The sequence below is a fragment of the Mauremys reevesii genome, linkage group 3 (assembly GCF_016161935.1).
Source record: "Mauremys reevesii isolate NIE-2019 linkage group 3, ASM1616193v1, whole genome shotgun sequence".
Classification (NCBI taxonomy): Eukaryota; Metazoa; Chordata; order Testudines; family Geoemydidae; genus Mauremys; species Mauremys reevesii.
In genome coordinates, this window is record NC_052625.1 from 87036715 (window position 1) to 87051289 (window position 14575).

Consider the following 14575-nt stretch of genomic DNA (forward strand, 5'->3'; position numbering starts at 1 on the left):
GCCAATCTTTGTGTTATCTGCAATGTTAGCAGCAGTAATTTTTATATTTACTTCTCAATCACCAATGAAAATGCTGAATAGCATCAGATCTAGAACCAGTCCTTGTAGAATCCCCCAAGAAACACCTCTATTTGATGATGCTTCCCCACTGATGACTACTGTTTGAGATCTGTCAGTTAGACTGTTCTTGATCCATTTAACATGTGCTGTATGGATACTGTATAGTGCTTTTTTTAATCTGAATGGTGTGCGGTACTAAATGAAATGCCTTACAGAAGTCTAAGTACATCTTCTCAGTTACTTTTATCAATTAAGCTTGTAATCTCCTCAAAGAATGAATTCACTTTTGCTATCTTACGCATTTTTATGTACTTTTGTACCACAAAAGTAGCAGAATTATAACAATGCTGTCTGAGATTTCCAGAACATTCTTGTTTTGGCTAAGCTCAGCCAAAACAATAAGTTCTGGAAATCTGAGACCGCACTGAAAAAATTCATTTATTTTTGGGAGTTGAAGGTGGCAACCAACTGCACAACCATGGGCGGAACAGATGAAGGAAATGATAGCTAATGACACTGGAGCAAAACACCTGCTTTTACCATGACATTTTTTATATCTTTAATGTTCACCCAGAATAAATAGGATTTTAGTTTTTAAGTTCTCTGCACATTAATTGCATGGTACTTAATGTATCCACTTTGGAAGTATGAAAGACCGAGTTGACCAGACCCTGCTTTGAACATGTGGGTCCAAGGAATGTTGGTGTTTCATTCTGGCTCTTAGTTCCTGAACCAGATTTCATTGATTATTATCATGTATTACTTCTCCACCTTTGTGACAAAAATGAAAGTACTGATAATGAATCCATTGCATTTCCTAAGTAGTGACACAAAATGGGTAGTTTTTTGTATGTTTAAGTAAGGCTATATCAACACTATGAGCTAGGGGTGTGATTCCCTTACTCGTGTGCACATACTCACACTAGCTCTTATCAAGCTAGTGTGAGTATAAATAGCAGCATACCTGCAGTAGCACAGATAGTGGCAGCAAAGGTCCAATGAGTTATGCCAAGTAAGTACTCACTGGTTTCAGGTGGGTATTTACTTGACATGGTTCAGCCATTCCTCTGCAGCTACTACCCATGCTACTGCAGCGACCAGAGGCGGCTCCAGGCCCCAGCATGACAAGCGCGTGCTTGGGGCGGCAAGCCACTGGGGGCGCTCTGCCGGTTGCCGCGAGGGCGGCAGGCAGGCAGCCTTCGGCGGCTTGCCTGCAGAGGGTCCGCTGGTCCCGCGGCTTCGGCGGACCTCCCGGGAGGTTTCGCTGGTCCCGTGGCTTCGGCGGACTTCCGCAGGCATGCCTGCGGGAGGTCCTCCAAAGCCGCGGGACCGGCGAACCCTCCGCAGGCAAGCCACCGAAGGCAGCCTGCCTGCCGTGCTTGGGGCAGCAAAATGCCTAGAGCCGCCCCTGGCAGCGACACTGTGTGTTCACAAGCAGGGGAAATACACCCAAGTGTGTGAACTTAGGACAGATTGTGCTTTCCATTATACCAGAGTTAATCCAGAAAAAGTCCACTGAAATCAATGCCCTTACTCTATGTTTTATGCTGGTGTATCTGAAATCCGAATCTATTCCCAAAATATAATTGTGAGTTAAAATATGAAATATTGTGGTAGGGCTATTAAGCGGTCCTATTCAATATTCTTGACTCTTTCAAGCCAGATAGGGTTTTGCCTGAATAAGGAGCAAATAAAGACCTCTAAATCAGTACGGCTCTTTATTTTTCCCCTTTAAGGCACATTTCAAAATGGCATAGAAATGATGAATACACAAATCCACAATGAAGTAACCAGCTAGGCACTTTCTTTTCATGCCCAGTTATGAAGACATACTTGACTTTGCTTTTGCTATCTTACAGAGCTCAGCTTCTCTACCAGGATCAGTGTCCTGCCAACCTCCAGCTCATCATCCAAGTAAACGCACAAAGGCCGAAGAAGAAACTGAGCAATTTCCTAAGGTAGGTGAGAAAACCCTGACTCTTGTTGCATCCTTTCAGTTGAATTTCTCAGCTTGCTAGTTAGTTCGCCAAGCCAAGGCTGAGTGTTGGGGATAAATTGTCGGGTGTTGAGTGTTGGGGATAAAGGCCAATTCCTCCCTGATAGGAGTTCATTAGCTTCAGTGGAGTCACACGAGGGATACATTTTGGCCCTTTGTGCTCATAGGTCAGCAGGTTGCTTTGTTTTCTCTGGAGCTGTGACTTTTGCTGTGAAAAGGAACATACACTGCAGTTCAGTATATTTCCAGCTTTTCTCCCTCCTGCCCCAGAACTGGCAATTGTTTTTCTTATGCCTTTTATTCTTACTGAATCATCACCAGAAATTTACCATTTTAGGTGTGGTTTTTTGTTTTGTTTTTCAATTCCGATGTCTCCAAACCATTTAAGTCAAGTTTTATGCCTTAACCAGCACATTATTTGTATGTGCATAAAATGCAAAGGGGGAAGTCCAATCCTGTCTGGAGGGAAAGCCTAAGGCCTATTTATCACTTAACCTCAGTGATGCGTAGGCTTTGTGCAAGCTGTAGCATAGGGATGGGCTTCATTCATTTTCTTTTTTCAGTCCATACAAAATACAGCTGCTAAAATCTCCCTTGTGTGTTGATTTGATCATGTCACTACCATCTTGGGAAATATTCCTCCACTGGTTCCTCATATGCTGTCACATCAGATGTAAGTGATTTTTGTCACCATCTTGAAAGCTCTACATAACTTTTCTCCTCCTTATGTATCCTTCCTTGTTGGACTTTGGATTGCCTCACTCTGCCAGTGTACTCACCCATTTGTTAGCTTCTCCCACAAATGCCTTTTTGCCTTTGTCCATGTGGCATTATACAACTTCATCCACAGAGCCCTGTCTGCAGTTTTGGAGAGATTTAAAATTCCACTACTGCTGCAGTGGTTACAGTGAATCATGTTGACTCATATTAAAATCCCTGTTTGTGCCCATTCCCTGACCTTTGTCACCCTGTCTGTCCATCCTTAGATTGTGATCTTGGAACAGTGACAATCCCTTCTTGAATGTCTGGAAAATGACTAGTATTACCATAAACAACTAATGAATACTACTCATAATAATCAGTAGCTTTCCAATAGATCTATTTTTAAAAAATAGTATGTGATGTGTACAAAATGCAAACAACATTACAGTTTGGACTTTGCCTTTATGAAAAGGCAAAATCAAGCCACATTTCACTGGTGATGACAGCAGAACAGGAGCTGAAGCTCCAAAGAAGAAATCTATCTCATCACTTTTATTTTTCACATATTTATCTACATTCTTACGTAGAAGATCAGCACCATTCAGGCTGATGGTGAGAAAACAGGGTGGAGAATCATGAGCGTGAAGGAAAATCTAATTTTCTCAGTATGTCTAAGAAGTCCTTGCTTTTTTGGTATGTCTGTACTGCAAAAGCAAAACAAAAAAACCTGCAGAAGTGAGTCTCAGAGCACATAACTGATTCGTGCTCACACTGCAGGCTAAAAGCGGCTGTGTAAATGTTCCTGCTCGGGCCAAAACTGGGGCTCTGAGGCCCTCCCCACTCGCCAGATTTCAGAGCCAATGCTCCAGCCCGAGCGCAAACATCTACACTACTATTTTTAGTCCCATAGAGTGAGACTCATGAGCCTGATTCAGTTGACACGGGCTCGGAGCCTCACTGCTGCAGGGTACGGGTTGGGTTTTTTGACGTGCAGACGTACCCTTTGAGCACTGTTTTGTGGACTTGCAATTTAATTTCCACCTCCTGTATTTTCCCTTTAATTCCTTCCACACAGTTTTTTAATTCTGCCAGTCAATGCAACTAGGATTCCAGTTTGGTGTCCATTGATTTTTACAGCTGCTGTCATATTACCGGTTTTATATCTAGAGCTTCCTTATTGTTCTTATCCCATTCCCCTGGCCAGAGCTGACTTAAAAATGGAGGAAGAAAGGGAAATCATGAACACTTCTAAAGTGTTTTCATTCCATTGGTTTTCAAAATGGACTGTTCTTTTTTTTTAAATTTTTCCATATAATTTAATAGATTTTTTTTCATATTTGAAATTGGAATGTTCAAAAAACAATTTTTAAAATTTCAAAATAAAAATATTTCCAAAACAAGAAGTGTTGATTTAAAAAAAAAAAGTCTTACTGGGTAACTACTCTGATCAGTCAAAGCTGGCAATGAAAGAGAGAGAAAAAGGAAAACAAACTTTTCTGTTTGAAAATTTTGAAAACAGAAAATTTTGAGAAAATCATTTTGAAAGTTTTCTGTTTTTGAGAATTTTCAACTGACTCTCTTTTTTTCCCCTTAAAAACAAGTGTTTGAAGAAAAAATGTTGTGCGGCTGTGTTGACTGATGGACACTTAATCTTTGCTCAGTCAGAATGGCTGCTGAGACTTTCATTCTGAAGGCTCTTGGTGTGAAAACCAGATTTTTCTCCACAACTGATTTCCCCCCTCTAGTCTGTGGAATGAGTTCAATTTTAAGGACAGGATTTGGGGGTTAGTGGTGTTGTGTTTTTGTTTAAGTGTTGTGAAGTTTCACTTTTATTCAGTTTGTCTCTTGCAATTCAACATGCAGAGCCTACCATCAGATTCCTTGGAACAGAAGCGTCTAAAGTGTTTTTCTTTGTAGTTGGATGGTGTTTGGAGACAAGAAATCTTATGAGGAAGCAGATAAGATTATTTTTCCTACTATTTTGCAGACATTCTTCCATCTGTCATGCTGTGTTCCACAGTATTGCCAAGCCCAAGCATTAAAAAATCATGAGATGTTTAAATTTATATATTTAATATTGCTATTGATTTTATATGGAAGGCATTCAGATACTGTGGTGATGGATGGTAAACCCCTGAGACTCTCCCATGCTAAAATGAGTTTAAACTCATTGAGACCTTAGGAGTTTGGGGCTCTAGAGACCCTGATGTGGCAAACCAATTGCACCCTTTGTGTCTGTTTGTGCTATGTGGGCGCAGGGTTGGAACTTTTGTTAGCTAACCTGTTTTATAATCGAATGAGAATAAATGCCTTAAGTGTTGGAAAAATGCCAAGGAATTGACAGAAATCAGCTCTGATATTCAATTACAAAGATACTTTTATTTAATCTGAATCTACTCCCTACGAAAAAGTCCTACAGAGTTTAATAGCGATGAAACCAATAAGATTCTTTAGAAAGTACTCTGAAAAACCACAGAATTTGAGACTTGAGATCCTTTCCATAAAATCAGCCTATAGAATTATATCCCACTATAGAATTCTACAGGCTTGTTTAAGAATTCTGTAGAACCGTTTTCATTTTCTGTTTGCCTCTATTATGACATTTGTGTGCCCCCCCCTCCATTTACATACTGCGTAAGCACCTCAAAATCTTTAACGTATCTGTCCCCACCCATTGGATAGGGAAGTTCTATTGCCCCAGTTTTGCAGATGAGACAGTGAAGCACAGAAAGACTAAGCAACTAAAGACCAAGGTCATGCAGGAAGTCTGTGGCGGAGCAGGGAACTGAACTCAGCTCTCCTGTGGCCTATGCTAATGTCCTAACCACTGGACTATCCTTCCTCTCCCCTTGGTAGCATCCAGGCTTCAGTAGTTGCTATCCAAACTCAGAAGAACAAAGTCCCTGCCCCAAAGAGCTTACTCTATAGCACTTTTCCATGAGGCATATAAAACAAGTGTTTGGGAAAACATTTTTGAAATGTCCAGAAGATGCTAGTTGTTATAACCAGGTGGCTGGTGTGTATGGAACAAAGTTTACAGCCACTTGCTGGGTTTAAAAGTAGATTTTGTTTCTCACACTTTGCTGTTAAAATGTAGCCACTCAAACAGAAAAGGGGGATCATTACAGACTGCTGCAGGATGGGTAAATAAAGCTGAGTCTGGTGGTCAAGGGGACTGGCAAAGGCAATTACTCATGTGAACACATTTTACTCTTCTGATAGCTGAGAAACCAGTTTGGGATATTTCTCAGCAAGAGTGTATAAAGCCAACATTTTCTTCACTGTGATCTCTCTCCTCTCTTTTCTTCCACCCCATACTGCAACGCCCAAAATAAATTCCATTCCTGACCTAGGCAGTTTTTGCTTGTTAGTTTAGACACAAGCCCATCTCTGTGGAGTCTTGGGAAGAACAAGATTTACTATAGAACAAGGCAGGGGGACTGAATGATGGTCCACACATAACCGGCAGAACAGAGGGCTATGTCCTTATGTGAACAAAGATGAATAGCTTAGTTTTCTTTTACTCCTTTATATTTCTATTGTCAGACATTAAATCTGGCCAGTTTGAAATGCTTGGTTATTATAAGCCTCATGCCAGCTAGGAAATATAACTGGTGTTAATGCTTGCTGTCAGCAATAGGTGCCGCTGAACTGGTGCTGTAAATTATTTTAATGCGAGTGTAGACAGGACCAAACAGTGTTCAGTACCATTTCAGAAAACATGATGGATCCTCAAGGGTTGACCCTCAAGTGTTTACACTAGCCTTTTTAAAGAAATCTCCTACCATTTCATTATTACCAGTGCTGCTCCAGTAGTACAAGCAGTGGTGGGAATGCTGGCATAGACAGGGCACTGGTGATTTTAAGCTTAGGGACTCTTTTATTATGCATTTGTGCAGCACCTTACACAATGGGGCCAATCCTAACTTTAGCCTCTAGAAATATTGTAAAACAAATAATAGCATAACACAGCATTGCCATTAGCAAGGCAGTGTAGGCACTGTGCTTCCTGACACTCAGCCAGGCACAAAAGATTTATGCATGCACTTAACTTTACTCACTGTGAGCAATCCCAGTGGTCTTTGCAGGATCAGGGCCCTACTTGTTAATGGTAGGAGACACAACTGTGCTTTGGCTGATTGTTACCCCTGACTTTAAATATGACTGATAAATTAATCAAAGCATTTGGCTTGGCAGTGTAGTAGTCATGTTTAATTAGGGTGGCTGTTTTGGCATGATGTTGGTTACAGGTAGTAGTAGCTTTTAAGCCAGTTTTATTTTTAGGGGTGTACCTATCATCCTACGAAGAGAAAATAAAAAGTGAGCTAGGTTCTAGCAGCAGATTTGGAAGAATTGAAAAAGATCAAGCCACACATCACTGCTGAGTCCAAGAGCCGTTCTCCCAGATCTTCAATGAGTCTTCTTATTTATTTATATTTATTTCTTTCCATTAAAAAAAAACAACTATCAAGTGCTTTGGGTCATGTACAAAACAGCTGCTTGGGCAAATGTTTTTTGTTTTGTTTGTTTAACTTCCCAATCCCCTCAGAGAACAAATAAGCCTTGCAATGTGACTTGAAGGTCAGCAGAATCTTGAATACCAGGATCTTTAGCTGTGGTCTTTTTTTTTTAATTGTAGAGTCTGTGTGCGAGCACTCATTGGTTTTATTTTATTTCTAATTTAAATGGATAAGCTGAAATCCTTTGATAGAGAAGAAAATGTCCCTTTGCTGTTGCTCAAATGTAAGGCCAAATCCTAGTCCCACTGAAGTCAATGGAAAGCTTCTGTTGATTGTAGTGGGATCGTAACTTGTCCCACAGAGTTATATTTTAATATATGTTCAGATCTATCACCCATTCTGCCTTCATAACAATAAAACATATCTTTACTGGTGGCTTGACAGTGTTCCTATCTCTGACTAAAGACGACATGGTGATGGCAAAAATATGCAGCTCTGTGGGCTAGGGGCTGTCTTTTTGTACTGTGTTTGTACAACTTCTAGCACAATGGGGTCCTGATTCATGAGTAGGGCCCCTAGGTGAGATGGAATACAAACAAACAATAATGTGTGTATTTTAAAATGTCCCATCACCTCATTTAGGCCGTGATTGAGGAAAGCATCCCTATTCAGGACTTCACTTGACCCTCCCATTTACTTTGAAGTGTGCTTAAATCCTGTTGACCTCAATGACTAAATTTAAGCACATGCTTAAGCAGGGCTTTGGAGTGGAGCCCAGAGCTGGAGCGTGGACCAGTAGGTTTTTGCCCGGAGCTGGAGCGGAGCCGGAGCAGAGCAATTCAAAAATTTGATTGCTTCAAATCCCTGTGCTTAAGTGCTGTCCTGAATAAGGATCGACTTCATCATTCATGTAGGTGCTTTTCTGAGTTGCAGCCTAACAAGGCAGACCTCCCTCATTCTTTTAATCAATTTTTTCTTGGAGAGAGCAGGTCAGTTTTGATTCAGTTAATTTTCAGAAGAATTGTATGGGATATCTGATGTGGTTGTTTGGGGAACCCCAGTGTTGGAAAGATATCTATATTACCAGTTGTATGTGTGCTACATTTTGGAACTTAAAAATCATGTATTTATTTTTTGATTTATAAAGCACATCTATCATACATATTCCTAAGTGAGACCAGAATCAGGACCTGTGTCTTTATCAGTGCCTTGTGTGTGGTGCCAAGCAGGCTGTTCTCACTTCATACAATTTGGGGAGCTATATAAATAAAAAAAAGTTACTTTTTAGACTTATAAGTAGACAGATCCCTGCCTGGATAACCTTACAATCTAAGCGGACAACATACAGACAGCTGAGTAGGAGAGAAGTGCTCTCTGTGTCTACTTATCCCAGTAGCCCCTATTAAACTTCCAATGAGCCCTCAAACTTTGCCTACAGTTATTTACTAAATTATTTTGTATTTATTAATATGAGCTATTAAGGCACCTAAACAATTGGATTGAAAGGTTTCAAAAGTGCTGTGTGTCCGAAGCTCCCATTTATTTAGGCACCTAAATATAGCCTTTGGGGTAGAATTTTCAAAAACACTCAAGTGACTTGAGCTTACATCCCATTGGCTTTCAATGGCACCTAGGCTCCTAAGCCACTTGGTTATGTCTACTTTGCAGTCTGAGGGGTCACTGCAGCACAGGTAGACATACCTAATGTAGCAGCATGGGCTTCAACACAGGCTAGTGACCAGCATGCCGGGGACTCTGGGTACATACATGTGTTGTGAGCCTGTGTTGAAGTCCATGCTGTCACCTCTATGCTTCTATTTTTAGCTGTGCTAGCTCAGGCATGTTTACGTGTGCTGCAATCACACCTCTGATAGGTGTGTAGACGTACCCTGAGGCCCTTCTGAAATTTTTGCCTTTAGCAGACTAATTTTAGGCACCCATTTCTGAAAACCTTGACTTAAATGTATTTAAATTATTCTGCAGTAAATTTGCAGATCTAGTAGACGCTATTCAGGAAAGCACTTAAGCATATGCTTAAAGTTAGGTGAATTCCTGAATCAGAATCTTAGTTATTAGCTGTATCTTAAAGCAGCAAATGAACATTTTTAAAGGTGGGATTCTCTGTCTACATTAACAAATTATAAATGTGTGTTAGGACTCCAACTAAGGCTTGTGACATAAGCTTGCATCAGTTGATGTTGATGGTGTCTTAAACAATCAGCCTCAATTGTGTGGACTTATCGTTGAATAAGATCATTGAATCATCTAATGGGAGGTTAAATGGAAAGTAAAAGTCTTCGTAGTGGTGTGATGGAATTCCTGTGTCTAATTAAAGCCTCAAAGCATTTTTTAAAAGCTGTATAAAAGGTGAATCATTTCTGTAAACAGCCCCTAAAGCAAAAAACCCAACACCTTTGCTGTGGGGAGAAGTAATATGGCCCAGAACACCTTCGCAAACAAAGAGTTACTCTTCTGCAAGCTGCTCTCTTCCTTCAGCAACTCAGCATGGGGTGCCAGAAAAATCATTAACAGGCTCATCCTGCACTTCTCCCTTTTCCACACCTGCATATCACGATCCCTGCTGTAACTTTATGGACCGTGAGGAGGCAGGTTTGACGCCATGAAACACAGGCTTAGCTAACAGCTGCAGGATGGGCAGAAAGCCAGACAGTAAAATGTAAAGAGGAGGAAGGAGAGGGATCACCTTTGAAGTTTACAAAAAAAGCATGACTTTGACCATTTCCTTTTTAAATTAGCTGTCTCAGGTACATTGAGATATTGGCCACCAGCTTGAATGTAAAAAACCAAAACAACAACAAAAAAAAGATGGGTGGGTGGGGAATTGCTTGGAACTAGTCAATGTACTGTAGTTAAAATGTGAAGTCGTGTGTGTGTGTGTGTGTTTGTGTGTGTATAAAATATAATTTTCTTTTTAAAACCTTTTTAAAATTTTTTAACTTTGAGTATTAAAGGAAAGAATGTATTCCATTTGGGAATCTCGGAGCTAAAAATGGTGTGTGCCTGTCAAGTGTGAAAAGCTACATTAATGCAGCGTTAAAGCTGAAATTCGAATCACATGCAAGCCAGGAAATTCATAGTTACGGTTCCCACAGCAACAATAACTCAGCCCCCTTGTGCATATGCAGAATTCTGGATTACTTTATATGGTGTTAATTTACAGCAAATTCTAATCTGAGTCACATGAGTGAATTTCCCAGGTAGCTCCAGTGGCTATTCTAGATTAGCACTAGCTTAACTGAGAGCATACTTTGGTGATACCATGGAAAAATTACAGTTGCTGTGGCAACTACAATTTTGAATTTATTCAAATCTGAACCTTTGGAGTGTGTGTGGTTTTGTTTTGTCTTGTTTTTATTTTGCATTTAATTATGATTAACAGAAGGATAAAGAAAAATTTTAAAAACCTCTGTTTGGTTGTATATTTAGAGGCTAGAATCTAATTTTGATTACGGCAGTGTAAATTGGAATAACGACATTGATGTCAATGGTCTGTCTTAAAATCTGATCCTTTATGTGTAGGAGTGTTTTTGTTTCAAATGTGAGCTCTCAGATTGAGGGGACTCTCAAACATATTGAGTGTGTTTATTTTAACTGTATTGAACTCTATCAAACATTGATTTGAAATGATACATGTGCTTATTTGAATGCATACTTGTTAAAATAACCATCCATTGATTTTCAGGGTGGGAAACTCAAAATATCTGCTTATTCATCTTGTATATGCAACAAGGGTGCCACATCATGGCACATCTTAAAAAGATAAGGGACATGCACGATACATTTTCAGATGACTTTGTTTTGATAAACCTGGCAAAGACACTCATCTCCATGGTGTATTCCAAACTGGAGGTTTGACGTTTCTAAAAAAGAGAAAATGATTTGAGGTGAGAGCTGCCCAAGAAAGCACCTAATGCCCTAACTAGTGATTTAAAAAAAAAATACATAAAATGTCATGCTCTAATATTTCAGAAATCCTGGAATGAGTTCTTAATCCAAATCACTGCTGGAGTGAGAACAAGCATGAGAAAGGTCCACCAAAAGAGGGTCCAATTCAGTTCCCATTGAAGTGAATGGAAAGAAAGCAGAATGACTTCAATGGGAGTTGAATCAAGGCCAGAGTAATTTAGTTGGGAAGTTACAGTACTTGAAAATAGACCCTTAGAGTAGAACAACTAGTGTCTTGATGTGTGATTTATGCCAATAAATATATTTGTTTTGTTTTGTATTCACGAGTCTGATCCTACACTAGTCACTCAGGTAAAACGTCCACTGAAGCCAAAGGATATTTTGCCTGATTAAGGACTGCAGGATAAGACCTATAACTATCTTAAGTATTTAAAAGAATGTTATGTCTCTTCCTTCTTTATGTAGATACTCAACAGATGAGAACAACTCATCTTTCAACCGTTATGGTTAAGAATAAAACAACTCTGCTTTTTATTTTTTAACTGCAACAATGGGACTTGTTTCTGCCCTATGTGGGTTTTGTTTTTTTTTAATTTTTATCAGAATCTAGTGTAAGGCCATTGAAGTCAGTGTTACTATTCCAGATTTTCACCAGAATAAACTGGAGCAGAATTTGGCTCAGTGGGTTCCCATATGAAAGACAAGTGCAGGAGGCACACTTTTGAAAAAGGTAAAAGGACAGCTTGAAAGGAAAAGAAAAAATATATCTAGCTCAACAATAATTTACTTCATTAGTACATATAGCATCATTTTTAGTTTAAATGGTTCATATGTGAAGTTCAGAAACAGGGGAAAAAGGAGTATTTTAACTCATTTATAATCTCCAGTTAAACTTCATTTATTTATCAAATAAGGACTTTATCTATATTGTCTATTACACTAATTCATATACATATTTTTTCTTTATCTGTCAGCCATTCAATGGTTTATTAACTTAGACTCCTCCAAGGGAGTACCATAAGTCCATTTGATGCTCCTTACTGTTGTATTTTTCCCCTGCTTAGGACCTCTGATTTAACTGAATGGTGTACAAACCACACATGTGGCGAGACAGCTCCCCGAGAAAAGATATAGGAGTGTTGATTTTGTTCCTTAAAAATCAAGTACTGCAAACAAATTCATAATATTTTATCATCCTAGTCCTATCAGGAACCAATTTTGGCAGGGAAAAACTCCCCTAACATTCCTAAATTCATGGCCTTCAGGATCTGTGAATCTATACATGTGTCAATGGGTTTCTTTTCCCCAGTCAGTGTCTGGCAAAAATTGCATCCTGATAGGATAGGACTATGATAAATAATATGAAATTGTGTGTAGTGCTAAAACCTTTCATTTAGGGCTGCATCTCTCTCTCTCTCTCTCTCTCTCTCTGGAAATCTGGCATAATTGACGAGGAAGCTGACAGAATAATGGTGAGTTGACAGTTTGGCACAAAGACTTCTGGGAGCTCTTCAAATGAAAAACATTGGCAACACCTGCAAATTTTGTGGATAGGGGAAGGCCCTGAACAAATAACATTAACTTTAAAGTTCCTGGGCTTGTTGTGTTGTTAGAACAATGTATTACATTTCTTAGATCAGGTCGTGAAAAATATACGGTAGCATATTTTACTAAGAAACTATATTTTTCTTTCACAATGGTTTTAGGTGCATTACCTATAATATAACATGATGTCTTAGCCTGATGACATGTCAAGACGTAAGGGCCTGATTGCAATTTCACAGCACTGTAAGTCGGGAGTAACTCTGAAGTCTGCAGAGCTACAGTAATGTAAGAGGAGAATCAGGCCCCAAGACTCTAGAAGAGATGCAATATAAGGGTGAAAAACAGATTAAAAAGAAAAAGTAACAAGATCTATTTTCTATAATCTCATTTCCTAATAAGTGTCAGTATCCTTAGTAAATAAAATAGATGTTGAGAGGGAAATACAAGGAAATGCTTCTCTTGAGGATGGTCTCTAGAGTCCTTATGTATTTTGGATCAAGGTGATTTATGAGGTCACCAGAACACAGGAGTTCCACAGTGTATTGTTTTCTATTTCAGTATGGATTGGAGATTGAATGCCTGCTATGTTGCTCTTTTACTTTTCTCCACCAGCTGGCTACCTTTGCTTTGTATTGAAGAAAAGGAGTCTGTCGGTGTGTGTCAGTGTGTGTGTGTGTGTGTGTGTGTGTCTCTCTCTCTGCCACTATTGTAATAGCTGCAGCGGACATTGCTGGTAAAGTCACAGTCCATTGTTCTGATGTCAGGAAGAGAACAGTGATGGCTGAATCTGGGATATGCCTTAGTATAATGTGAGCTAGAATACATTTGTTGTTGTCTGGTGTATTTATGTCTGCAGCCCTAGCAGCGTGGGATCTCTGGATCTCATAAGCTAAGCACTGTTATATTTGCATAGGAGACTTGCAGAGAATGCCCAGGCACCCTAGGAAAATATGTTGATGACATAGGTGGCATTTTGCCCTTGCATCATTACTGAGCCATGTCCTAGCTGGCTGGTAGGGGCTGCTGTCTTGTTTTGGAATTCCGTTAGACTGAAAAATTAATACCATTTCTCTTTGTTTTTTTCCTTATGTTAATAATGTTTCATCTGCACCCAGTGGGCCAAATTCTTCTGTTATTTACACCCATTCACCTTATTTATGTGCATGGGGCTGCATAGCTATATGCAAAGCACAAGTCGACCTAATTATTTCGTTCTATATAATTTCAATTAAAATAGGGCTGGTTAAAGGCTTCTGTACATGAGGTCAGACTCTGATCTATGTTCCACCGGTGAAGTCAATGAAGTTACTCTGCCTATGTACATGGGTGGAATCAGGATATTTGCCCTGAAGCTGGATATTTCAAATCCCCAGCCTGTCTCTTAACTGCTTTGCTCAGCTATGTTGAATCACACCACTTGAGCAAGCTAACAGTTGTTTCAGAAATGCAGTCACAGCAGTAGACAATGCTTATTTAAAATCTTAGCTGTTCCTTTTCTTCAGCTGAATGAGGCAAGGCAGCTGAGGTGGATATTCTAGCTAACTTTTGGATCACATGACTGTGGCTTTTCTGCCGCTACTTTAAATTACTATCAGCTTCTGAACTTCTCGAGGCAGAAGCTTGAGGTCTTGTTGGTGTAAGATGAGTGAAGCTATGGGCCACATTTGGTGAGCCCCACTTTGGTTATCTCTGTTTCATGCTAAATCTGAGAGTTGAATTATTTCCCACAGCTGCTGCTTTCTTGGCTTTCTGAATTGCAGAAAAGGCCTGAAGAGCAATCCAGAACTCAGGAGGTGGTGAGTTTCCTTCAGCAAATCTTCACAACATCTCTGCATCACCCACCCTCCCCACCAAAAAAAAAGAAAGAAAGAAAGAAAAAGGTTTA

The 14575-nt window shown here is 39.7% G+C and overlaps 1 protein-coding gene across 9 annotated transcripts in view; it reads left to right on the forward strand.

The window, feature by feature from the left end:
• LOC120400567 overlaps nt 1-14575 on the forward strand; it is a 118938-nt gene that overhangs the window by 84747 nt on the left and 19616 nt on the right. For all 9 annotated transcript variants that reach the window (XM_039529286.1, XM_039529283.1, XM_039529290.1 and 6 more), the window contains 2 exons: nt 1920-2018; nt 14421-14486. In XM_039529286.1, coding sequence (XP_039385220.1) covers nt 1920-2018; nt 14421-14486 — 165 coding nt within the window. The remainder of the gene's footprint in view (nt 1-1919; nt 2019-14420; nt 14487-14575) is intronic.